This window comes from Rhododendron vialii, chromosome 6a (genome assembly GCF_030253575.1).
Source record: "Rhododendron vialii isolate Sample 1 chromosome 6a, ASM3025357v1".
In the NCBI taxonomy this organism is placed as follows: Eukaryota; Viridiplantae; Streptophyta; class Magnoliopsida; order Ericales; family Ericaceae; genus Rhododendron; species Rhododendron vialii.
The window spans coordinates 38,397,097-38,424,861 of NC_080562.1; the positions used below are offsets into that span (position 1 = coordinate 38,397,097).

General features: G+C 38.6%; 1 protein-coding gene, 3 long non-coding RNA genes and 1 other non-coding gene across 5 annotated transcripts; 2 read left to right on the plus strand and 3 right to left on the minus strand.

Annotated features, from left to right (window-relative positions):
* Nucleotides 1-4,424: 4,424 nt before the first annotated feature.
* On the minus strand, nucleotides 4,425-4,530 carry LOC131331619 (small nucleolar RNA snoR100). Its single transcript, XR_009201429.1, has one exon. It is a non-coding gene; the product is annotated as a small nucleolar RNA snoR100 (small nucleolar RNA).
* An 11,402-nt stretch (nucleotides 4,531-15,932) lies between these two features.
* Nucleotides 15,933-16,989, minus strand: LOC131329414 (uncharacterized). The gene is made up of 2 exons (XR_009200759.1): nucleotides 16,687-16,989; nucleotides 15,933-16,655 (listed from the first exon to the last, which is right to left on the minus strand). It is a non-coding gene; the product is annotated as an uncharacterized LOC131329414 (long non-coding RNA).
* Nucleotides 16,990-17,084: 95 nt separating this feature from the next.
* On the minus strand, nucleotides 17,085-18,668 carry LOC131329413 (uncharacterized). Its single transcript, XR_009200758.1, has 2 exons — nucleotides 18,513-18,668; nucleotides 17,085-17,836 (listed from the first exon to the last, which is right to left on the minus strand). It is a non-coding gene; the product is annotated as an uncharacterized LOC131329413 (long non-coding RNA).
* Nucleotides 18,669-19,214: 546 nt separating this feature from the next.
* LOC131329565 (uncharacterized) lies at nucleotides 19,215-20,958 on the plus strand. Its single transcript, XR_009200795.1, has 2 exons — nucleotides 19,215-19,324; nucleotides 20,547-20,958. It is a non-coding gene; the product is annotated as an uncharacterized LOC131329565 (long non-coding RNA).
* Nucleotides 20,959-25,257: 4,299 nt separating this feature from the next.
* On the plus strand, nucleotides 25,258-27,624 carry LOC131328716 (uncharacterized). The gene is made up of 4 exons (XM_058361622.1): nucleotides 25,258-25,329; nucleotides 25,418-25,451; nucleotides 25,507-25,595; nucleotides 27,394-27,624. Exons 1-4 carry the CDS (start codon nucleotides 25,258-25,260, stop codon nucleotides 27,622-27,624), a joined length of 426 nt encoding a protein of 141 aa, XP_058217605.1.
* The last annotated feature ends 141 nt before the right edge of the window (nucleotides 27,625-27,765 follow it).

Genomic DNA, 27,765 nt, shown 5'->3' on the forward strand with positions numbered 1-27,765 from the left:
CACTAAATCCTTGAATCCAGTTGGAGCTTGAGCTTCACAGTGTTCGGCCCTTTGGGAATCCTTTCAAACCCCCCCCCCCCCCCCCCCCCGTCCCTTCTCCTCAACACTAAATCCTTGAATCCAGTTGGAGGTAATTCAGCTTGAGCTTCACAGTGTTCGGGCCTTTGGGAATCCTTTGAAACCAGCGGTGCATGCTTCTACCAAGCTCTCTGACGTTTCTCCTGGTCTTATGGGGTCTTTTCCAATGATCTCTCCATTTCTCTTGCTTCCAGATACAGAAGTCCAAAATGAAAACAGCTCCTATCTAAATTATGGGAACAAGATACAAAAAATAACTTGAATTCCTCCCACATCATAGCTTGACTTAGTACAAAAAAATAAGTTAAATGAGTTGTGAAGGAGTACCCCTCTACTTGAAGCCACTTGTAGTCATATTAATGGCTGTGACATTGTTCTGAGACATTCAACAAACAATCGGAGTTTGCATATGTCTTATAGTAACAGTACAATCAAAACCAGAAACATCACACCCTTAGAGACTAGAGAGGGATGCATAATGCAACAGAGGTGAACGCCCTGCTCATTCACTTGGCGTGGTGTTAAGAAGGGATACAACCTATTCATGCAAGGATCCCGAACACTCATAGGAAATGGATCCTCTTCATCTTTCTGGATGACCAATTGGGTAGGAGATGGACCTCTTTGATCCCAAACCTCTGGGCCTCTCAATTAGTTCACTATTAGTTCTGGCTACAACATTCTTAGATGCGCCATTCATACTGAACCCTATCCAAATTGGACATGGGTCTGGAAACTGCCATGTAACGACCCTTGCATCCAACATTTCTTCTGGCTTTTGGCACAAAACGCCTCCCCACGCGTGATAATCTATTTCCAAGCTAGGCGTATTAGTGTATTACTCCAACTAAGGAAGACACCTGCCATGTTCTGCGCAAGTGCCCACGAGCTGCACCCATTTCCAAGCTAGGCATATTGGGTTAAAAAAACCTTCACATTTGTGGATACCATCCTCCTGGAGTCCGTTGGAGTCTCATCTTTCTCTTCGCTTGTTAGCATATTTGGTGCAACTGGAATAGCAATCTCTTCGAAATACAACCCAACTCGAGTTCAAACCAGCCAACTCAAGTTGCGAAAACCATTTTAGCCAAATCAGTGGAATTGTATTTCAATGGTTTTCGCGACTTCTGGGGGTGTATTACATGATTTGGGTTTGAGCCTGGGGAAATTACTTTGGATTTTCTGTACCTACACGTAATTTTTCCATAACGTGTAACATTTTTAAAATCCAAACTTCTTAAGTTCAAAATTAGACTCATCAATATTTTCAATGGTTCTTACGATGCACAAATCGAACTTTGGGAGTGTTCGTGGCAAACTCGCGAAGTTTGGCTTACTTTGCAGTTTTTTGGAAGATGCGCCCGGGACGCATAAGCATGCGCCTAAGGCGCATATGGAAACTATTTCTCGCGCCCGGGGAGCAATAATCTGCGCCTGAGATGTATCAGTGACCACTTTTTTTTTTTGATAGGTAAAAATTTATTAAAAACGGGGAGAGGGAAAATGGAAATCTAACAAAAAGTTGGAGAGTATATCACATGGGTCGAAGCCCCGCCCCAAAGGTCTAAAACGGGAGCCTAAAAATAAAACAATTACGCACACCCGTTACCTAGATAAATAACAAAGCCCAAATAAACAAACAGGCCCAAAAGGATCCGCTTGGCAGACCCAACCTCACAAAACCCTAACCCGCTTCATAATCGCCGCCACACAAAACACTGTAGGCATCACCACTCAGACCAGCACCACCACCCAACCGCCTCGCCGTTAAGTAGATCCGGTCACTCCCAGATGTAGATGACCGGCGGTAGAAGGAAACCAACAGACCCACCAAGGTAATGCAAACAGCCTGCAACCACAGAGAGGAAACAAAGATAGGGCAGTGAGAGAGCAAGGAAACTGCTGCCTAAAATCGCCTCTCCACGAACCCGTATAATCAGGATCGAGAACAATAGTTGGAACCATCATCGCCAAGTCGACCCCTTGTCCGGGCTGCACAATCGCCGGCTGAAAACAACACACAAAACGACCAAAAAATGCAGACTATTGGGGTCGCATACCCTTCACGACCATGTCTCCAAACTGGCGCTAACCACGGCAAAACAAAAACTTTTTGCCTATCAGATTTTGGAATAACCTGCAGCAAACAAAACGTTAGAAAAAAAAAAAAAAACAGCTACACGACTTTCCACCTCCTCCCACACTCTCCACAGCAACCGAGTCACCCGACGCCGCAGCCGCCCAAACAAACGGCACACCTTCACCACAGCCGGCAAACCAAGCGCTGCTGCGAACCAACGCCACCCGCCACCAAAGCCACCAGCACACCATCGCCCCGAGCAACAACAGATCCCGCCATGCCGCCGCTGGACATCACCCAAAACGTCGCCTGGGGCAGGAGACCCACGCCAACTGCATCCTCTGCTCGCCGTTAAGCAGATCCACCAACCCCAAGAAGATGAAGCCGGCGAGAGGAGCGAACCTTGCCAACCCAAGCCGCCGAACGCCCAAGCCGATGAGCGCGTACCGGCGGGTGACCAAAACAGAGGATGGACGAAGCTTGATAGAAGGGAACCAAGAGTGAAGGAGAAACAGAGGAGAGGAGTACACTCAGAGGAGTACATCAGTGACCACTTGTATGCGTAAGAATCGCCCTTATTGTTATAGTACCTAAAATACACCTAAGATCATTTACAGCTCTCCACCATTTATCTAGATTTCTAGTGTTATGCAAGGAAAATATACGAAAAATCTTGAGACATTGCCATCTCTTCCTCCCTCCGCCCCAACCATGCAAGTGGCGGCTTCAGGAATTTGTGATAGGATGTTCATAAATTACTTTAACTCTACTAGCTGATAAATTAACCAATAATATGTGTACACAATCTCATATAGTTGTATAAATAGTACGGTAAAAAAAAAAAACTTCTATTCTAAAAAAATTTATTACGAGGCAAAATGAGACATTAAAAAAAAAGTATATATATACTCTCTTTTTTTTAAAAATATTAATTTTTTTTGAAAGTTGAATTTTGCAGTAGATAGTGTTTCGAGAAAGGAGGGGGTAAAATTTTACAGTTGTCGTAAATGAATTTTCATATTTTGTGCCAACGTTTAACTAACGTATTAATCTACTAAAACCCTTGTGAAAGAAATTATAGCAAGTATGTTGGGGTTGACCTTCTCGAAAATATGTTCTTTAGGATGACATGATGAATTTTCTATCGTAGTCTTAAATTCGAAGGAAAATTATTCAAGTTAATGGGATTTACAATGTAGATGAAATTTTTTAAAGCTTTGTCTGTAATTTTATAAACTAATTAGACCAAATTTTTTTTTGTCATGAATGCGAAATTAACACATTTAGACCATCGACAATAAAGATAGAAAGAGAACGCAGTGCATAATACTTGCACCAATAGATTCTTCTTTTCACTTTGTTTTTACAAGTTTTTTTTATTATGATTATGAACTTTATTTAATATAATGTGTTAGGTATTCAAATACTCCTATGAATAACCTGGATTGATGGAGTGTAAATTGGGTTGTGATGGAGTGTTCCATTAGTTTTGGGTTTGACGTTCAAGACTTTTAGAATTGGGTGTTCATTGATATTTACGTTGGGTGTTCAAAGAAAGGCTAGCCCATAATTTATTTTCACATGTATTCTAAGCAAAACCATGGAACTCCCCAAGTGGAGCCGCCTCTTACCATGCCTCCCTTCTCCTCCTCCTTCACCACCACCACTAACACTACCTCACCACAGGGACTAATATTTAATCTTGCGTTTTTAGTTTTCTGTGGTTCAATACCGCTATCACTACATAGCTACCACCATCACTTCACCACTACTACCACCCCATTGCAAGAAGAAGAGATTCAAGGAGATCCATCCATGAAGGTTTCATTGAAAACTTTGGATCTCTCTACAAGCATGAGCGGCCAATCTTCCTTCAGGTTTAGACAAATCCTTGCAACTTACTTTGGTTTTCATATTTTATACCATAACAATTATTTAATGATTTAACTATTTTTTGATGTTTCGGGCTTTTGATATTCATCAAATGCATGGATATTTTTTCTTATCTAGCATATGTGATTGGTTTCAGTGAAATCAAAAACACAGATGTATAATAATTTTATTTGCAATTGTAATCGAAAATTAAAATAAACTACAACAACAACAACATAACATAACTCATCTAGTCCCCAATCATTGGGGGTATGGGCGGGGATGATTGGAGACAAACCTAACCTTTGGCAATATATGCACAAAGTGGCTACTCTCAGAATACCACTAAAACAGTGGCTCCCCTAAACCTCCAAGAACCGAGGAGCTACAAGGACATTTTGTTGTAAAACCATGCCCCCAAATCAAAGCCAAATGGCATCAGAGAGGTAGGCCTAGAGACCAAATCAATTTATGTGCACATTACCATGCTTCCTTCATTGATAGTCCAGAGCATCGGTATGCACAATTGAAAATTAAAATAAACTATGCTTAGAAAAGAGGTATTGTGCTTTGATTACATCCAAAACGATCCAATATGGCAATTTACTAATTTAAGATGGGCTATGTCAATTTTTCAATTCCATCAAATTATTTTGCACATTGCTAAGGCTTGTGGCCATGGTTCGTCAATGTTAACTCACCTTGATAGGAGCCTCATGGATAGAGAATTGTTTGAGCAATTAATAGTGAGAAGAAAAATGGTAACCAAGGTCTTGTGCTTAAACTGGATTTTGAGAAAGCATATGACAGTGTTAATTGGAGTTACTTGTTCTCTATGCTTAGGAAGTTTGGGTATGGCAGAAAATGGATTTCTTGGATAAAAGGCTTGTACTTCAACTGCTTCTTTATCTATCTTGATACTGCTTCTTTATCTATCTTGATAAATGGGTCTCCTACGGCTGAATTTTCAATGGAAAGGGGTCTTAGACAAGGAGATCCTTTGTCTCCCTTGCTGTTCAATATTGTGGCCGAAGGGTTAAATATTCTCTTTGAAAGAGCAAAGATAGAAAGGGTGATTTCACGGGTTAGAATGGGTGAAAATGGTCCAGTCATTTCCCTTTTACAATTTGCTGATGATACTATTATTTTTTGCAAAAATGACAGAGGAGGTGCAACCTATCATGGAAATTCTTTGTACATTCCAGTTAATTTCTGGTTTGAAAATCAATTTTTCAAAGAGTCAATTGTGTGGCATTGGCATTCCTGAGGATATAGTACAATCCTATGCGGAGATTCTGGGCTGTAGAGTGGTTAGTCTCCCCTTCAAATATCTGGGGTTGCCTTTGGGGGCTAATCCTAGAAGGATTGATACTTGGAAACCAGTTATCGAGAAGCTTGAGAAAAAACTTGCCTTTTACAGCAGGAAATACATTACTCTCGGTGGTAGGTTAGCTTTGATCAATTCCAACTTGGGAAACCTACTACTATACTACATGTCCTTATTCAAAATGCCCTTCACAGTTGCAAGGAAGATAGAAAGGATTCAAAGACAGTTTCTTTGGGGGGATTCAAATGAAAAAGAAGATTGCACATGGTTGGTTGGGATAGGGTGACTAAAAGTAAGAAAAGAGGGGGTTTGGGTGTTAGAAGACTTCTTATTCAGAATGAAGCTTTTTTTATGCAAACGGTGGTGGAGATATGGTGTGGAAAAAGATGCACTTTGGGTGAAAGCTATCAATAGTAAATACGGGATGACAAGCTCCAAGTGGTTACCATCCCAATTAAACAACCAAAACAGCTTTTCTAAAATCTAGGGGGATATATGTCAAGTTGGTAAAGAAGGTGCAAATCTGGAAATGATTATTGCTGAAGGTTTTTGGATTAAAGTTGGGTCAGGGCAACAAACCTCTTTCTGGAAAGATGTATGGTGTGGCAATCAGGCCTTGAGAGATGCATACCCTAGACTGTTTAGAAAATCCAATCAAAAGAATTCCACTGTTGAGGAAATGTATGACTCTTCTAATCTGGTATGGGACCTTACTTTCAGTAGAAGGTTATTTCCTTGGGAAAATGAAGAGGTGAATGAACTGAAGCTGAACTTGAATACTATAACATTGCAGCCTAATGTCAGTGACTCACTTTGCTGGAGATGGGACAACCAAACTAATTCCTTTTCTGTTAAATCTTGCTACGTGAAGTGGGAAGATGATTTCAACTCACAGAATCATATTGGCCCATTACGCAAAAGGATTTGGAAAAACTTATGCCCTTTTAAAGTGGAAGTATTTGTTTGGCAGGCTTTACAAGAAAAGGTTGCAACTGGTTCAGAATTGAAAAAAAGGAATGTTTTAAACTTAGAGGATACTTCTGTGGGACTTTGTCCTTTTTGCTCTTTGGAAGTAGAAACTGTGCCTCATTTTTTTTTTGCACCGTACAATATCATGGAGGATTTGGTCTACAATCCTGGATTGGTGGGGGTAATATGTGGTGTGCCCATCCAGTCTATATGAGCTTTTGTGTTGGTGGTTCACCAATAAATTCAAATTGGTGGAAAAAAGGAGTTGGGAAATCTGTTTCTATGCTATTATCTGGTCCATATGGATTGAAAGAAACCATATTTTGTTCAGAAACAAAGCTTTTGATGAAAGGGTATTGGTGGAAACTATTAAGACAAAGATAGCTATTTGGCTGAAAGGTTGCTATAATCTCAAAGAGTATTCAATGGAAGACATTAAAAGATGCATTCAAGGGGTCAGGAAATTGAAGGTGGACAAGATTCAGGGTGTTTAAGTGATGAGGCTGTTATAGGGACCTGGGGTTGGTTTGACATGTGGATAGGGACTGGCTGTGGTCAGATTTTGGTATTATGGGTGATGTCTAGTGTGAGTTAATGTTGGGATGAATGGTAGTTGGGTATTTTGATGCTACAAGGGGAGTGGTGGTCTCTGGTTGTTCTCTGCTTTGGTGCTTTGATTTGGGTCATTACAGTGATTGGGGTGTTGGGTGAGTCAGACCTTCAGTTGATATTAACTCTGTTTTCAGTTTTCTTAGAATTTCAATTGGCCTTTTCTCAGTAGATGATGGGGCTTTTGTCCTGTGATACTGAGTAAAGATTATTTTTGTACTTGCTCTTATCTGCGGGTGATGGTAGATGATTGAGACTTTTGTTCTATGATACTATTCCCCCCTTGTACCTCTCAAATTTCAGAATGTTTGGATTCTCAAGTCCGAGGTGGATTGGACATTTGTTCTATGATACTATCCCCTACCCTCCATATTTTATCAAGTCTGGTTCTGAGAAACATGTAGAAAGCTATCAAGAAGGAAAATCATGTTGGAGGCTGATAGTAGAAGATTGGGACTTCTGTTCTTTGATACTATCCCCTCTCTAATTAGCACAAGTTCTGCGTTTTATTTTGGTATCTATGCGGAAACTCAAGTCTGAGGTTGATAGTAGAAGATTGGGACTATTGTTCTTTGATACTATCCCCTCTCTAATTTGCACAACACAGCTGAAGTGGATCTAATGGTGTCTACGAGTTTTATCAGAAATTTTTCAAGTATTCCAGTGGATTGTTTATCTCAAGTTTCTGGGTCAATCCCAATTATAGAAGCAATGGTTTGGTTCTCTTAGTTGCAGGATTATGGAGCACAGATTCAAGTCCATGTTCAGGAGATAGAGCTGTTTGGAAAGTGCGTTAGAGTTATGGTGTTGTTTCTCTTTTGTATGGGCATTTCATGATCTGGTTTTAGTCTGTTCAGTTTTCCCAGTATGTCTAGGGGTTTTTAGTGACTGGTTTATTGGATTTTTATCTCTGTTTTCGGGTTGGTGTCTTGCCAACCTTCCCCTCTTTTGGTGGCGGCTGGTAGATGAATGTTCTCGGCCTAGGTGCCAACATAATTGAGATGTAGGTCTGTGGTTGTGATGCCTCTTTTTCCCCGTTTCTGTTTAATTTTTGTAACTTCGGTTCGTTGATTAATAAAATCTTCTTTGCTGATAAAAAAAAAAAATGACCACATTTTTTTTTTGATCCAAAAATTCATTTCATTACAAATGAATGCATTCGAAGACACTGAAAAGGAAAACTACAACCAGGGACGGATTTAGAAATGTTGTTTAGTGAGGCACCTTGTTAATCCTAGTGACGAAAATTTATTTTTCTAGTTAACCACAATAAGATCGTATATAATTAAGGGATGTATTACAAACTACAAAAATATATACAGTAACACATACTTTCGCTTAAATTATGTAAAAATGAGTACAAAATCTCATACAAAATTTGAGAGTATGTTTTACATAAATATTGACAAGTTTTAGAATGATCGATATAGTTTTATTAATGATATTATTTTAAAATATTGCTCTTAGACGGTTAAAAATACATACAAGTAAGAAAAAATTAATCTAAATAGACATAGTTTGGAAACCAACAAGTATAAATGCCCCATATAATGAAATTGAAACATAAAACTAAATATATATGTATATTTTTGAGATATATGCAAGTGTGTATGTGTAGTAGCACACTTAATTTCATAATTATACTAAATATACGAAAATATAACAAAATTATTTTAATTTTGAGTGGGGGCACGTGCCCCCCTTTTCCTCCGTCCTTGACTATAATCAACCCATCACAGAGAAATACACATGAATGCAACTGAGCACATTCGGTACTCAAATTTTGAGTATCATGTAATATGTCCTCGTTGCATTGTTGGAATATACGAGAAGTGCGGTTTACTTAACAAGAGAGAAAATGTACACATGTAGTCAATCCAAATGTATAGAGCGAAAACATACACATTTAGGCAGTCCAACATACATTTGTTGTCTCTTTTCAATGTTTCAATGTCTATTGCTACCTGCAATATCTCAAGTGGTTCTTGTGATTGCAGGTTGCCACGTCGATTGCACAAATTTTGATGTTATTTTGGAGCCTTAGAAGTCTCAAGAAATGATAAATGCACACGAAAAATGATCTAATTAGCGATCCAAATAAGCGCGCTAGGAGCGTGGCCTATTCGCGCCTAGGCGCATTAAGACAGTTAAATACACTGATGCGCCCGGGGCGCACCATGATCGCGCCTGACGCAAAAATAAGGTACCTCAAAAATAAGTACTCCTGCAACAACATCCGCGACCACAATTTTAACCTGTATACCACCACCCTCTTATCACTTCCACTACCAACAATCACCACTCTACCACCACCACACCCCTACCACACCTCCGTCATCTCACCACCAAGTTGGACGAGATTCAGCTTGAGCTTCATAGCCTTTGGGAATCCTTTGAAATCAGTGCTTCCGTCAGTCTCTCTGACGTTTCTCCAGGACTTATGGGGTCATTTCCATTGATCGCTCCATTGCTCTGTTTCTGTTTGTGATCATCACCAATCTAGCCATCAACAACATTAGCATTGAGATGGAAAGGGTGAGTAAATGGTGATCGATGGTGGTCTGTAGAAGGTCCGTGTAATCTATGAAAGGGGCAGGGAAGAGAGGGGTAGAAGCGTGATGGGTTTAAAGTTACATCAGGTTGAGATTTAGACACACACGAACAAACATGACCATTGATCTAGCTGTATCGCAATTTGAACCCTCGGAAAGAAGAAGTAACCAATCTTATCCGTTAATTAAGCACGCCAAAAAGCTCAGTCCTTGGACTTGTGTACATTTTCAAAAAACTACATCCTCATTGTATAGACTAACGCGTGCGGCATTCAAAGTCCTAAAAGATGGTGGGATCGAAACATAAAAGTAATAATATTTTGGTTTATGAAAAGTTGGTCGAAAGTAGACCAATTCAAGGATCATCAGAGCCACTAAGTTTAAAACACGTTTTCGCGCCCTCCCACTCATTCTAATTTCCTTTTGGTACTCCCATTCCTAGTTCTAAGGTATTCGTTTATTTCTTAAGAGTTCTAGTGAGTTCATTGGGCTTTTCGCACATCATTAGGAAAAAAATACCTTCATTTCTCGGACTATTTTATACATACAGGCACATGGATATAATATAAGACAACAACATTCATCAGTTGTACTAATGGGTTGTTCCGTATTGCAACTATGAAAAGTCAAAGAACGAAACAATGTACGCTAGGAATTACTAGTAGAGCAATGCTAGGATTACAACTTTAAAATACATCTGCATCCGGAGGCTCCGATGCACGTGGATCCACATACATCGAAGGAGTTGGGGACACAGTTGCGTTCCTGGACTTATTGTTACTAGTAACCTAATAAGTAGGATAAAATAAATGGAAGAAAACAAAAAAATAAGCTGATAAGCAAAAGTTCCTGAACAGAAGACAAAGTCAGGTGGAAGTGGGAATTCACTTCTGCTCAATGTGTCGGCGCTCAACACTAACAGTGGCACTAAATTCAGCAGGAGAAACAAGATGGAGAACAAGGTTTGTTGGCCTTGTGTTTCTTGGTCTCTCATCTTCTCCTTGGCCTCCAGCAGGGCTTAAGAGTCTACTTCATGGCTTGTTGAGATACTAGCTTTCATTTATATGAAGCCAAAAGGGGTGGATATAGCCTTATCATTTACATGAGAGCAGAATCAAGCACCAGCCAACACACTGTAATTTAAGGATAAAAAACCACTGCCAATTGGATAAATCAGAGAAAAATTAAGTAGCGACATCGACCAATAGTAATTTGATTTACTAATCCACTGAAATCTTGGCTCTAGCAGAAAAAGGAAATTCACTGAAAACAACTCTCACTTGACCATAGTAACTGTTCCAAACCAACATTGACGTTGTAAAAACAGTTGGTTAATATCTTTATAATCGGAAAAAGGTGGAGTCGTGGTACTATCAGTCAGTTCATAAGAATGAGTAGCAAAATTGCATTTTTGTCCTTCCCAAGAGAGGTTGGTTCTACATCATCCCACAAATATCACTCTCTTATAACGATAAGGTGAGAAGACATCTTATCACATCTTTTGTTACATTTGTACAAGGGACAAGTCAATAAGAAAAGACATTTATTCCCATGAATCCATGTTGCTTCCCATGTTAACACAAACAATTTCTCTGAACTCTGATATTTCGTTGATTATGTTCATCTTTAATTGAAAGAATGAAACAGGTACACATGAAACTTTCAAATTTCTTTGAAGCTTATGGATGTGGGCATGTGGCAAAGTAAGAATTGAAGCAGAAATCTTATGGAAATTTCAAAGATACTGAAGATAGCAGAAATCTTCTTGCAACTGAACTTAAGCTAAAAGCTCTATTCAAAGGCAGAAGTAAAAAAAATCAAAATATAGCTTCTAAAAAAAAGAAAAAGAAAAAGCTTTTACAGCCTTCTAAAGTTTTTTTTTTCTTTTGTAAAAAAAGCTTTTAGCTTAAGTTATAAGCAGCGGCAGAAAAGCCGCTGCCCACATCAAACACTGACTTAGTAATCCTTCGAGAAAAACCACATTTGATACCTGGTACGTTTTCCTATACAGTTATGCAGCTGATGCGTGTGCAAGCAAGATATGATGACCAGCAACGTATGGCTCAGTTGGGGAGTCACCCTTTGAACAATTGCCTACCCCAAATGGGGAAGAGCATCGCTGAGGTGGTGTTTCTCCTATATCATGACCACTTATGGTAAATACATTGGCCTCATTCAAGGTAGTCCAATGCAACACCCTATCACCAAATTCTCTAAAGCACACATGGGCATATGCTGTGAAGTATTTCCCTGCATTGCCACATAACTGGTGAGCTTGATTCGTTACTTATACATCATACATTTTCTACTTCAATCAGGGTACCCTAAGCTCTAGAAGTAAGTGATGTTAAAGGTGGCTGAAGTCGAGAATCATACACAATTTGTCTACTGAACCATCCACCATATTCATCTTCAAGAATCGGAGGGAAGTCAATGTGCATCAATGTAACATGTGCTTGGATTCCTGCTTCTTAAGAAAGCCGTATCAATAGCAGGGAGAAGGGGAGATATCATTAGGTTGTCATTGGGCTTTTCGCACTTCATCAAAGCACACAAAAACTGCTTAATGATAGGGATTCACATAAAACGTATGCCCAAGATAAGGCTTTTACATTTACAAAGCCAAATTTTGGTTTCAATAGCCCTTGACCACTACAACCAATTATAGGACATGTTACTGATAAAGGTTTACGAAAGAAACTCAGAAATGGTTCACTTCAAATTCTAGGTGTAATATTCTCAATATCAAAATGGAGCTTCTTACTACCCGCTTTTCATAAACACAACTTTACTACTATTTATAAGGTGTGATTACACAATCTTTTAGTTCTTTGAAAATCCTCTTTACTCATATATAATAGGTCTTTATTAGATTTAAAATGAAAGAGATGCGAGTGTTGTACCGAATTAATTTATTTTTTGGCACGTTGAGGGTAAATTCATCATACCTTTTGATGCAAATATAATCTTTGATCCAAACTACTTGGGTTAGAATCTAGACTCAACAAGCTTTTTAACGGTACAAACCTTACGAAAAACAGAGTTCCGGAGCGCCCGATACAAACCCACGAAGTTTGACTACAGTTTTAATGTGCCTTAGGCGCATGTGTATGCGCCCTAGGCGCACTAAATTGCGCCCGGGCCCAGCCTCAAAATTTCAAAAATTGATCAAACTTTGGGGTCTTGCCACGGACACTCTCGAATTTCGATTTGCACATGGTTTGAACCATTGAAAAGCTTGTCTAGCATACTTTCTAACCAATTTAGTTTGGCTAAAAACTTATTTATACATCAAAGGTTATGACAATTTTACCCTCAAAAGGTTGGAAAACAAATTATAATGGGAAAATTTGTAAATTACACCTAATTTAAACCGGACCGAAATCTATTGTATGTCGAGAAGAGAGGGTATTCAAAGTCCTGAAAGATGATTGGATCGAAACATAAAAATAATATATTTTGGTTTACGAAAAGTTGGTTGAAGTTAGACCAACTCAAGGATCGTCGTAGCCACTAAGGCTAAAACATGTTTTCGCGCCATCCCACTCATTCTAATTTCTATTCGGTACTCCCATTCCTAGTTCTAAGGTATTCGCTTATTTTTCTAAAGAGTTCTAGTGAGTTCATTGGGCTTTTCGCATTTCATCAAAGCACACAAAAACTGCTTAATGATCGGGATTCACCTAAAACGTATGCCCAAGACAAGGCTTTAACATGCTTTTACATTTATAAAGCCAAATTTTGGTTTCCATACCCCAAAAATAGCCTTTGACCACTAAAACCAATTATAGGACATGTTACTGATAAAGGTTTACGAAAAAAACTCAGAAATGGTTCACTTCAAATTCTAGGTGTAATATTCTCGAAATCAAAATGGAGCTTCTTACTACCCGCTTTTCATAAACACAACTTTACTACTATTTATAAGGTGTTATTACACAATCTTTTAGTTCTTTGAAAATTCTCTTTACTCATATATAATAGGTCTTTATTAGATTTAAAATGAAAGAGATGCGAGCGTTTTACCGAATTAATTTATTTTTTGGCATGTTGAGGGTAAATTCGTCATACCTTTTGATGCAAATATAATCTTTGATCCAAACTACTTGGGTTAGAATCTAGACTCAACAAGCTTTTTAACGGTACAAACCTTGCGAAAAACTGAGTTCCAGAGCGGCCGATACAAACCCGCGAAGTTTGACTACAATTTTAATGCGCCCGGGCCTAGCCTCGAAATTTCAAATATTGACCAAACTTTGGGGTCTTGCCACGGACACTCTCAAATTCCGATTTGCACATGGTTTGAACCATTGAAAAGCTTGTCTAACATACTTTCTAACCAATTTAGTTTGGCTCCAAAATTATTTATACATCAAAGGTTATGACAATTTTACCCTCAACAAGTCGAAAAATGAATTATAATGGAAAAATCTGTAAATTACACCTAATTTAAACCGGACCAAAATCTATTGTATGTCGAGAAGAGAGGGTATTCAAAGTCCTGAAAGATGGTTTGATCGAAACATAAAAATAATATATTTTGGTTTATGAAAAGTTGGTTGAAATTAGACCAATTCAAGGATCGTCGGAGCCACTAAGGCCAAAACACGTTTGTGCGCCCTCCCACTCATTCTAATTTCTATTCGGTACTCCCATTCCTAGTTCTAAGGTATTCGCTCATTTTTCTTAAGAGTTCTAGTGAGTTCATTGGGCTTTTCGCACTTCATCAAAGCACATAAAAACTGCTTAATGACTGGGATTCACCTAAAATGTATGCCCAAGACAAGGCTTTTACATTTACAAAGCCAAATTTTGGTTTCCATACCCCAACAATAGCCCTTGACCACTACAACCAATTATAGGACATGTTACTGATAAAGGTTTACGAAAGAAACTCAGAAATGGTTCACTTCAAATTCTAGGTGTAATATTCTCGAAATCAAAATGGAGCTTCTTACTACCCACTTTTCATAAACACAACTTTACTACTATTTATAAGGTGTGATTATACAATCTTTTAGTTCTTTGAAAATCCTCTTTACTCATATATAATAGGTCTTTATTAGATTTAAAATGAAAGAGATGCGAGCGTTTTACCAAATTAATTTATTTTTTGGCACGTTGAGGGTAAATTCGTCATATCTTTTGATTCAAATATAATCTTTGATCCAAACTACTTGGGATAGAATCTAGACTCAACAAGCTTTTTAACGGTATAAACCTTGCGAAAAACGGAGTTTCGGAGCGCTCGATACAAACCCGTGAAGTTTGACTACAGTTTTAATGCGCCCTAGGCGCATGTGTATGCGCCCCAGGCGCACTAAATTGCGCCCGGGCGCAGCCTCGAAATTGCGAAAATTGACCAAACTTTGGGGTCTTGCCACGGACACTCTCGAATTCCGATTTGCACATGGTTTGAACTATTGAAAAGCTTGTCTCGCATACTTTCTAACCAATTTAATTTGGCTTCAAACTTATTTATACATCAAAAGATATGACAATTTTACCCTCAACAGGTTGAAATTAAAAACAAATTATTATTGGAAAATCTGTAAATTACACAAAATTTAAACCGGATCAAAATTCTATTCGTATATCGAGAAAGAGGGTATTCAAAGTTCCAAAAGATGGTGAAATCAAAACATAAAAATAATAGATTTTGGTTTATGAAAAGTTGGTCGAAAGTAGACCAATTCAAGGATCATCGGAGCCAGGCTAAAACACGTTTTCGTGCCGACCCACTCATTCCAATTTCCATTTGGTACTCACACTCTTAGTTTAATGTATTCATTCATTTCTTATGAGTTCTAGTGAGTTTATTGGGCATTTCGCACTTCACATTCTACGTCCCTGGTGTCATTCCCTGTTTGAATTGGATCCACATCACAATCAATTTCTGGAAACATGAAGTAGCTTTTTGGTATATATGGTCTTTATCTCAGCAACTATTTATCATCACTTAAGAATAATCAAAGGTGTTGGAGTGATACAGAAATCATCACATCATGGATGCAAATGGCAAGTGAGTTATGTTGAAAATATAATAAGCCCCCATGCACGTAGTAAGGTACCGGTGCCAAGATCCTTCCTGAAACAACTGTTTAACTGAACCGCAATTCTTTTTCCTGAACCAGAAATTTAACTGAAGCGAAGACAGTAGCATAAAGCTACAAGAAAATTATTGTTGTACCAGTCTTCGGCAAACTCAACAGCTTATGAACTTTAAAATCCAAGATGACGAGGAAGAAAGAAAGAGACTGAAAGGAATCGGAAAACAAAATCACATTCTTTTGAATTTAATCAAACTAGTCCTTTTTTTGTAAAATAAAGGGAAGGGGAGGACAAGAAACTGACCCGAGTAAGCAAAAGTGTCCCAAATGCTCCGAGTCCTATCTAATGCCGTGCCCTCAGACTATTTTATACATACAGGTACATGGATACAAAATAAGACACCAACATTCATCAGATTGTATTAATGGGTTGTTCCGTATTGCAACTATGAAAAGTCAAAGAACAAAACAATGTACGCTAGGGTTTACTAGTAGAGCAATGCTAGGAATACAACTTTAAAACACATCTGCATCCGGAGGCTTCCGATGCACGTGGATCCACATACATCGAAGGAGTTGCGGACACAGTTGCGTTCCTGGACTTACTGATACTAGTAACCTGATAAGTAGGATAAAATAAATGGAAGAAAACAAAAAAATAAGCTGATAAGCAAAAGTTCCTGAACCGAAGACAAAGTCAGGTGGGAGTGGGAATTCACTTCTGCTCAATGTGTCAGCGCTCAACACTAACAATGGCACTAAATTCAGTAGGAGAAACAAGAGTGGAGAACAGGGTTTGTTGGCCTTGTGTTTCTTGGTCTCTCATCTTCTCCTTGGCCTCCAGTCAGGGCTTAAGAGTCTACTCCATGGCTTGTTGAGATACTAGCTTTCATTTATATGAAGCCAAAAGGGGTGGATATAGCCTCATCATTTACATGAGAGCAGAATCAAGCACCCGCCAACACACTGTAATTTAGCGATCAAAAAGCACTGCCAATTGGATAGATCAGAAAAAAAATTAAGTAACAACTTCGACCAATAGGAATTTGATTTACCAATCCACTGAAATCTTGGCTCTATCAGAAAAGGAAATTCACTGAAAACAACTCTCACTTGACCTGTTTTACCCAAACAAAACTCTCACTTGACCATAGTAACTGTTCCAAACCAACATTGACGTTGTAAAAACAGTTGGTTAATATCTTTATAATCGGAAAAAGGTGGGAGTTGTGGTACTGTCAGTCAGTTCATAAGAATGAGTAGCAAAATAGCATTTTTGTCCTTCCCAAGAGAGGTTGGTTCTACATCATCCCACAAATATCACTCTCTTATAACGATAAGTTGAGAAGGTTCATGTGTCTTTTTTGGTGGTTTGGATGATTGCCATGCCCCTTTCACAACATTTCAACTTTAGCTATTCTGAAAGAAATACAATTTTGATCACAATGCAAGGTGCTACATTTGACTTTCAATCACTATACAGTTACACTGAAAGGAAAGCTAGTTAAAGTGAAAATAATGAAATGAAGCATCTGAGAAACGTTTGTTTTCCATGGGTAACAAAAGAGAAATGAAGGTATTTTTTTCTTGATAAGTACACTACTTTTATAAAAGCTCAACCAATGACCAGCCAATCCAGGGAGATTGCCCTGGCTATACAACTAACTTGCAACAACTCATCAAAGGAAAACAAAGAACAAACTCTATACACAACTACACACCTAGCTACCGCAAAAAACAGATCCATCAAAGGAGAATAGATCTTCCAGAGAGGCCCCAGGTAACACATAACAGCCTGTTAGCTAACATTCGCGGAGCCCCTTTGTTGAACACAGGAAATCTCTTATAGAATTAATTGTCATTTGAACCACATGGTCTGCTGGCAAAGACTTTTGTTGAAAGGCTCTGTAGTTCCTTTCCCTCCAGATTGCATATACAGTAGCAGCTAAAGATCCTTTCATGGCTCTACCTCGAAAATCATTCTTCTTTACACAAGAGTAAACCATTCCACCACATCCGAGAGTTGCAAAACTAGACCCACTGCAGAGATAATTTGCCCCACACTTTTACCCAAACAACTCTAGAAAAAGTGCAATCAAAGAACAAATGTTGGTGAGATTCATTGGCCCGAGAACATAGAGGACAAGTCTCATTTACAATCATCCCCCAGTTAACAATCTGGTCTTTAGTACTTAATCGCTTCTTGAAAGCCTAACATAGGATAAACGTCCAGATAGGAACATCCTTCTTGAACCACAAACTTTAGGCCACTATTGAACAGGAAATCGATTTCAGGCAGCTTCCCAAGCAAACAAACAAACAAAAATTATTTCATTTCTCAACAAATTTGCACAGCAAAAGATCCTAAATTTGAGACTTTCTACACCAAAAACATTCTCTTAAACGAGGTTTAGAATTTTTGCTCTATAATCTGCATTTTCCAAAGAAACAGTGTCTGGCTGGATGACTGACATTTAACATACGTCATTATTGGGAGATACAAATAGGGGCTAAGCTCAGCGAATTAACATTCTTCTATGTCATGTTCAATGTGTTTTTCGACCTAATAGATTGAGGAGATTATCGAAATGTCAAACTGCTAGTAAAACGTAGGATGTTAGAACACAATGGTCTTCCAGTAAAGTTCAACTATGTATTGGAAGAAGATGATTAATTTGTAAGCAAAGTAGCTGCCTGAATGCAATTTGAATTAGGTTTTGGTGTAGCACTCCGCTAAATGGGTTTTTTTTTTAGCATATATTTCTATGGATTGTGGTATTATAATCTGTATAGAAAACCAAGGGAATTTGATTTGATGGTTACTTCCTTCAATACATCTGATTTGCCTTTGCTTGATTCTGTAAACTTAGGGGGGAAAAGTGACGAAAGTTAATCTATCAATTCGGATAAAAATTGAATGAATAAGAGACGGATTGAATGTATACAATTCGGATAAAAATTGAGCTTTCGCATACCTGAACATGTGAGGCCAGAATCAACTTGTAGAGGATTGACGCCTGTTTATGAACGAATATTCAGTGAAATACAATATGTATAGAGAGAGAGAGAGTAGATAAATCTTGGGAGAAATGGGGACGACCACGATTGGAGTTTTTTACTGGAACTCGTAGAAACTCCCATACGACAGGCACGAGTTTTTTAACCTGAAGCTCGCAAATTCAACACTGGAGGTTTCTCAATACGTGACTTCGCATCTTGAAACTGCTGGGAAGTCCTTTGAAAACCATGTTACCAATGATTTGAGTCAAATTGTGATCTCATTAGGATTTATACCATGTTTGAGATCATTTTAATCTAACACTAATTGATCTATAATCGCGTACATTTAAAGTGAATTTGTTTTTGTAAAAATATATGTGGCCACATTGAATAGATCACTCCGACGAAGAAAACCACGCCGCTCTTGTTTGTTGAGACCTCGCAACGCGAATTCGTATAATTGTGATCTCATTCCGTTTTATCTCCATGATCGAAAGAGTTCATGTTGTAGAGCTTGTCAAGATGATAAACATTGTTGAAGATCATATTAATCGAACATTGATAGACGGGGATTATTTGAGTGAAGTTCCTTCCAAAAAAAATAGACTTGACCACACTGTATGAAACCCATTTTAGCAAAGAAGACATTCACACCGAGGGAGGGACGTTTCCCGACGGAGAGAGAGAGAGAGAGAGAGAGAGAGAGAGAGAGAGAGAGAGAGAGAGAGAGAGAGTGTGTGGTTTTTCAGCACAAAAGGCCTTCTGGATTCTCACTCCATTGTAACAGGTCCGCTAATTTCGATTTTTTATAGTAGCTTTCATTGTTCTTGCCAATAATATTTGCTCCAACGAAAGTGCTGATGATCTCTTTACAGCTATTAAACTGCAAAATTCCTTTATCTGGGGAGTATGGGGAGTAGTTGTGGAAGAGTTGAATCGTATTTCAGTCGTTCCGGTTGCTTTTCCTTATCATATTATTACATCCCTCAAGTTTGCAATGTGGATACTATCCAAGACAATTCATACCCTGATAACATGTTAACCCTTGTACAAAGCTAATTCATGGTGGGTTTTTCCCATTCTAGTTGTACCTATTCACTGAATGACTCTTAATTTCAGTCTTGCTTCTTTCAATGAGTTGGAATCTTCAGTTTTTGTTGTATAAGATGAAAGTAGACCCCTCTTATAAGTGGGAGTAGATTTTAGCCAAGGCGAAATTCACTCTCCTCACTAAATACAAGTCAGCATTCATTAATGAGAGGCCTTTGAAGTGGTCAGGGCTGGCTTATAAGTTTTGGAGGCCGGAAGTGAACCTTTTGAATAAGGCCTCTCTATACCTTTCATACCAAAGTGATTTACAAAAAGTCTTACCATTACGAAATAGAAGCATATTATCCACACAAAAAAAAAAAAAATGCAACTACTGTTACAATACCTCAAAATTCATCATTTGAAAATTAGTCTTCTCGCACTTTTTGCTGCAAACGTACTAATTAATACCTCAAAATTCATCATTTGAAAATTAGTCTTCTCGCACTTTTTGCTGCAAACGTACTAATTAAGTCTCCATAGTCCTCAACTCCTCGCGCGTTTCTTCTCTTTTTTTTTTTTTTGATCACCCCAGTATTTCTAAAGAGTAATTCCACCGTTTGGGCCTATTTTGTGGCTCATAAATTTTAATTGAGCCTATTTTGTGTAAAGGAGGCTCAATGCAAAAAAAAATTTGGGCCATATATACATGTACATATATATATTTATATATATAGGGATCTTAGAATTTTTGGGGCTCTCATTTTAAACATTTTTTGGGGGCCCAAAGCACGTGCTTCCCTAGCCTACACCTTTAGCTGGCCCTGGAAGTAGTACTAGTTTTCATCCAATTCCACATTTCACATTGAGAAATGCAGAAAGGGTTTTTTTTTTTTTCCATATTTCAGGGAAAGAACCATCCCCTATCTATGCTCGATCCATTAAATAATGCATTATTCATTATTCAAAACATGATGCAGGCTGAACGTAATACGTTGAATTCTGGAGAATATGCAATTGGATGGAGCAGCAAAGACCAAGCAAGTGTGATACTTCTGTATTATGACCCTGAGTTAATGAAGGCAGGTTCAAGCCTTCAAGAAGACCAGGAGACTTGGCTAAGCTGAAGCTCTGCGCTTTCAAGTCTACAAGATGATGATATAGCATAAATCCTTAGAATCTGTATTTATTGGCACGTATGTGAGATGTGGTCAGAGTAGCAAAACCTGCGTTATTTCAGTCTTTTTCCTAAAGCAGTGTGCAAATGTTATAAACAGTTCTGATTTCTGATCCTTTTTGTCAAAAGGCTAAAGCCAACAACATGGCCTTCCTTATTTGGGGGATGCAAGTTCCATAAGTTTTGACGCAATCTACGCGTCCTATGTTCTGTCATTTCTTTCTCTTGAAATTGCAGAGGTTTTGGTGTAACTTTGGGTATAACAAAGTACTTTGCTGTCTCTGACCACAATAACTATCCATTTGTGGAAAAGTTGGTAGGTGTATGAAATTGTAACAAAACTCTGCTGCACTCTGAGATTAAAAATGTTGGAACTTGGGTGTGTATTTGTAAAACATTGAGTTTTTCACTAGTCCCACATTGGCTAGTCACAAAACTTTTATTTACTTTAAATGACTTTGCACACTAATGGATTTGTGAATGAGAACCCAAGGAGAGGTCTCGCGCACTCAGGAAAATAGGTGACAATTTGGAAAACTGATTCGGAAACCAGTTAATCGGGTGTGCGTCACGAGTTATTCGCGCAGGAGGGGGTGCAAATCCGGGATTTGAGCCTCGCGCACGTACTAGTAAAGCCCATGTTTTTGCTAATTGATTTAAAATCAAATTTTTGCTTCCAAAAATCAAGCCCCCCTGCACCTATAAATACACAGTTTCGGAATTGGTTTTAAAACACTCTTCCACCCCAAAAATTGTTTTCTGAGTTCGAGCAATAGGTCGATTGTGTGTTTTGTTTTCGGTTTTCTTCCGTGCAGAGGTGCTGAATTCTGGGCTGTTTTATCCTGGGGACGGCGGGGCATTAACTAACTGCTTGCACAACCTGGGCAGAGCCGCGAAACGTCTTAAAGAAAGCGACCTAGTCCGCGACTCAACCCAGCCGTCGTTCTACAAATTGGTATTCTGTTTTTCAATAGCATAATTCGAGGTAATCCGTTCTTGTTTTACAGCAGTTATTCCAACAAAAAACTTTTGGGAGCGAAATTGCAAATATAAAGCAGGTTAATTGTTGCCATGTCGAGAATTGAGAAGTCTGAAGTCTTGGGACGAAATTGTCGATTCTTCTGGCATATGCATATAACTATCAGAAGACATCTATGTACTCTTTGCATCGACATTTGTATTACTACAGATGTGTATCAGAAATCATTTCCACATCCCAATTACTCTTCCTGGCTACTATCTGGAAATGAAAAAAAAAAAAAACAGAAACACTCAAAAGCCATGCCCCTCATGTCCGCCTCAAGCAGCGGAATAATATCGTCGGGCGGGATAATATGCGACATCATCTTGTCCTCTTGGTTTACACACATATTGGCGAGTCTATCCGCCACTTGGTAGAAACCTCACGGAATGTATGCTTGAGAAGACATCCTATTGCCACTAGAAGCACCTTCCACTCTTGGATCAGCAATTTGTGTGGGGAGTGGTCAGGGTACTCAGTTGTCATAGCAATGGCGGTTGCTGAGTTGGTGTCGACTTCCATAGCCTCCATACCATGATTTTGGATCATCTCCAGGCCTCTAAAAATCCCCAAAAGTTTGGCCTCAAGGCTCGTACTGTCTTCCACACATCCTAGAAATCCCAGCACCCAATGCCCTCTCTCCTTATCCCGGATTTCCATCAGTGTTTAACTTCAGCTTTCCCATACCTGGAAAATTCCATGCAATCAGTCTAATTTGTCTAGGTTTAGCACAAGCAACAGATGTAAAACTCTTCACAATTTCATGGGCAAATTTAGCACTAGTAAAGCAAATATCAAATGAACTAACAATGACATCATCAAAGAGTTTTCCATTTTTAGCAAGCCAAAATTTTCAAAGTGTAACTAAAACTAAGACACTTAAGAAATAACCCCGTGAGTTTGTTCTGGAGTGGTTGACGTTGGTATGAAGCCACTCTTTCCATTCCTCCATGCTAGCCGTGAGGGCTCCTTGGATTGCGGGTAACTGCAACCAAATGTTAGCACTAAGAGGGCAGTCAAAACATAGGTGCTTGAGATCTTTTCTCTCCAAATTGCAACGAGGGCAAAGATCACTATCTGGCAAATTACGGATACAACGCTAATGGTTAGTAAGGATCTTTCCATGCATCAACAGCCATAGAAAACTTTTGAGTTTGGCAGGAATTCTTAACGCCCAAATCCATTTCCAATTGAAATGTGGGGGAGAATGGTTTGCCAAGAACTGATATGTAGCTTTCACAGAAAAGGTCCCATTGCTGGAAGAGGTCCAGCAAGGGGTATCCTTTGTACCAAACCACTTTGGGATAAGAATGCTTAAGAGTCTACTCCATGGCTTGTTGACAAATACTAACATTTATTTAAAAGAAGCCAAAAGGGGTGCATAGCCTCATCATTACATGAGAGCAAAATCAAGCACCAGCCAATACGCTGTAATTTAGCAATAAAAAACCACTATCAATTCAATAGATCAGAAAAAGAAAAAAAAAAGTAACAACATCAACCAATACGAATTTGATTTACTAATCCACTGAAATCTTGGCTCTGGCAGAAAAGGAAATTCACTGAAAACAACTCTCACTTGATCATAGGAACTGTTCCAAACCAACATTGACGTTGTAAAAACAGTGGGTTAATATCTTTATAATCGAAAAAAGGTGGGAGTCGTGGGACTATCAGTCAGTTCATAAGAATGAGTAGCAAAATTGCATTTTTGTCCTTCACTAGATAGGTTGGTTCTACATCATCCCACAAATATCACACTCTTATAACGATAAGGTGAGAAGGTTCATGTGCCTTTATTGGTGGTTTGGATGATTGCCAAGCCCCTTTCATAACATTTCAACTTCAGCTATTCTGAAAGAATTCCATAACAGGACAATAAAATTTTGATCACTAGACAAGGTGCTACTTTTGACTTTCAATCACAATACAGCTACATTGAAAGGAAAGCTAGTTAACGTGAAATGAAGCCTACTGAGAAACGTTTGTTTTCCGTGGGACAAAAGAGAAATGAAGGTATTTTGATAAGTAACAACTTATATTTTTGCTCATCGTTCCCTAACCAAACCAAACAAACAAAATTATAAGACTTTCTACTCCAAAAACATTCTCTTAAATGAGGTTTAGAATTTTCGCTCTATAATCTGCATTTTCCAAAGAAACAATGTCTGGTTGGATGGCTGACATTTAACATACGTCCTTATTGGGTGATACAAAGAGGGGCTTAGTTGAGCTTGAATTAAGATTCTTCTATATCGTGTTCAATCCATTCTTCGACCTAATAGAGAAGATTATCGAAATGTCAAACTGCTAGTAAAACGTAGGATGTAAGAACTCAATGGTCTTCCAGTAAAGTTCAACTATGTTTTGGAAGAAAATGATTAATTTGTAAGCGAGTGATTTGCTTATATATCCCTTCGACTTTGCACAAAAGTTCAACTTAATCCTTCAAGTTTCAATTTCAACTAACTTAACCTTCAATTTGCAAATTGATTTCAATGCCATCTCTCAGTTGGCTTCTGTTAATTATTTGGACGGAAATTGGGACCTGGCGACGTGAATTCGTCAAATTGTGATCTCATTCCTATTTATCTCCATGATCGAAAGGGTTCATCTCGTAGAGCTAGTCAAGATGATAAACATTGTTGAAGATCATATTAATCGAACACTGATCAGCACATAATCGGGGAACATTTGTGTGAAGTTGCTTCTGTGAAAATAGACTTGGCCACACTGTACGAAACCCATTTTAGCAAATAATGATTTCAATCCGACGAAGGGACGTTTCCCGATGGGGGGAGAGAGAGAGAGAGAGAGAGAGAGAGAGAGAGAGAGAGAGTGATAGGGGGGGGAGAGAGAAAATGTGGTTTTCCAGCATAGAAGGCCCTGTGGATTCTCACTTCATTATAACAGGACCGCTAATTTCGATTTTTGTATAGCTTTCATTGTTCTTTACAGCAAGGAATTTCTTACTCCATTAGTTGCATGTTTAAATTGAGGCAATTTTCAAGCACTTTGTGTATTAGTGTGAGCGGCCAAATCTCAAAGAGAAGCGTGCTTTAGCTTCACGCTTTACGGATGAACAGAAAAAGCCTGCTGCATAGGGGCGCTTCTACAATATTTAGCGGCCAGGAGCAATATTAAGCGTCCAGATGTAATAAAAAGCGTCCAGGTGCAATAAATAGCGTCCAACAGCAAAAAGTTTGCGACCTCGTTTAAATAACTGGAAAAGCTTGATGCATAGGTGCACTTCTAAAATAGTTAGCGGCCAAGAGTAATATTTAGCGTCTAGGTGTAATAAACAACGGCCAGGTGTAAAATTTAGCGTCTAACAGCAAAAAGTGAGCGACCTCTTTTAAATAACTGGAAAAGCGTGATGCGTAGGTGCGCTTCTACAATAGTTAGCGTCCAGGTGTAATAGTTAGCGGCCATGTGTAAAAGTTAGCATCCTGGTGCAATAATTAGGATGTTGATTTTGAATTGATAATAGTCGATGACTGAAGTCCTGGTGGAACTAAAAACCTTGTCAAAAGGTTTTAGGAGGTGGTATGGACAAGATCTTATTGTAAGTAGCACTGGAAATATATTTGATGATCAATTATTTTACTCGTTATTGTTTTGTAACACCCATAATTGATCCTTTATAACTGCAGCTGTTGAGGGCTAGACCCAAGAAACTCGGATTATGTAATGCATATAAGTTCTTTTTGCAATGAAAATGATGAGCTGGTACTTGATGCAGTTTTAATTTCAGGGACTGCTTATGTTCACGGTTTGAAGCATGCCTTGGGCAATTTTGTCCTAATCATGGACGCGGACTTATTGCACCATGTAAGTATGTGTTTTGGTTGCTAATGGCAACTATGGGTTCTCTTCTGGTGGGTAGTGTCTGTTTGAGAGAGACTAGGGAAAATAAGTTCATTTTGATGGATATGTCGCAGACTCACCCGATGTCAGGATCTTAAAAATGGCATATTGAGCATTTCTTTTGTGCTAGTTTGTTGATATGTCTAAATTCTCTGCGAAACCAACCAATCTACCACTGGACTCCTTTTTGAAGGATTTCATTTATCAATAGCTGAGTTGGACCATGCAATGTTCTTCTATCTTGACGAGTATGCTTTAAGTACCGAAGATGCAACCAATGGATAGTATTTGAGTCCGGATTAAGGGACATGTCAAGGATCTAATGAACTATTTGGTACTTTCAATAAAGTGTCCTTAGCGAGGTATGAGGATATTGCTTGACACAACCATATAATTATATCGCAATGAGCTTTTCAAGGGTTCGAGAGTGTCGGTGACAAGCCGGAAGTTTGGCCTAATTTGCAGATTGGAAGCTATGCCCAGGGCGCAACGTAATGCGCCTGAGGCGCATAAGAGAATAATTAGATAGACATTACAATGATCACTTCACTATCTACGAGATTTAGAGCAGTGCACAAAAGTGAATGTAAAGAATCACATATTTGTAACTAAACTAAATAAGTGTTCACACAATGGAAAACGAAAAGAAAAAGGATGATCAAACAGTTAAAAGGTACGTAAAGAGATATTTCCCCCTTTTGTTCCTTTCTTATCTTCTTTTTCTTTATCTCTTTGTCCTTCGATGATTAGAATTTCAAAAAATGATTTTTTTTTTTACTTTGGAGATAAGATCATTGTATTCTTTAATGTGTAAATAATTCTGAATCATAATAACTTGAGTGAGAAAGTAGACTCTAACCATGTTGAAATCGGATCAGTTCAGCAATTTCATTGGCAAGCCGCGAAGCTGCAATTGGCTTACTTCGCTATTTGAAAGCTGCACCTGGGCCACAACACAATGCGCCTGAGCCGCATAACTAAACAATTTCTGGCGCCCGGGGCACATTGTCTTGTGCCTGAGGCGCAAAAGAGAATAATTAGATGCACATTATGCGTAATTTTCGTGTGTGTCCGTGTTGAGCCCGCAAAGTTTAGCTTGTTTTTAAGTGTTAAGGATTAAAGGATGTGCCCAGGGCGCAATGGAGTGCGCTTGAGGCGCATAACAATGCGCCTTGCGAGCTTGTCCCACACACTCCGAAATTCAGATTTGTGTGTGGTTTGAACCGTTAGAAAGTTTGTTCAATTGAATTTCTATCCCAAGTAGTTTGGATCCAAAATCATTTGAACATAACAATATGTGACCATTTTACCCTCAATGAGTCAAAGGACAATCATTTTGATAAAACGCTCGCAACTTTCTCATTTTAAATTAGACCAAGACCATCTATATATCGATAAATAGGGTTTTTAAAGTTATAAAAGATGGTGGGATGAAACCATCAAAATATTTAGATCTAGTTCATGAAAAGTGAGTAAAAAGGAGACTATAAGAAAAATCTTCGAAGCCTTTAAGGCTAAAACACGTTTTGTCCTTCATTCGGTGCTCAAATCCCTAGTTCTTAGGTAATTATTCGTTGTTTAAGTGGTTCTACGAAAAATTTCATTAGTAACTTATGATCTAAAAACAGAGTTTTTCTTTTAGTGTGTTATAGCTATTAAGTTACGAAATGTTCCAAAGGCGCAAACGTTCAAGTGAGGGTAGTCAAATGGCGGTCGTAGTAGTGGTAGTCAAAGAGGTCGATTAATTGTGTTGGTGGTGTAGACAATCGATCGAATTTTACTCCGTAAACTTACAAGAGAAAACAACGCTTCCGCCGCACTCCATTCCTTTGCACTCGACTTGCTAATGCAAGAGGTCGTCAAAGATATGCGTCATAAAGCGCCCAACAGCAAATGGAGTTGTGAGCTTCTTCTCTTCTTTTCCCATATCTCCAAAAGATATGTCACAGGAACGAGAGCTGCTTTGTACTCAAAGCAGATGGAAAATGGGTGAACTTCAAAGGTGAAATTGAAAAAGTCTGAATTCAGGCACGGTCTGCCCGTCTGCTGCTAGGTCTGGGAATGGCGCCAGGCGAGGATTGAAGGAATATCCTAGAATTAGGAGTGTATGTTCAGAATGGAACTTAGAATGTGT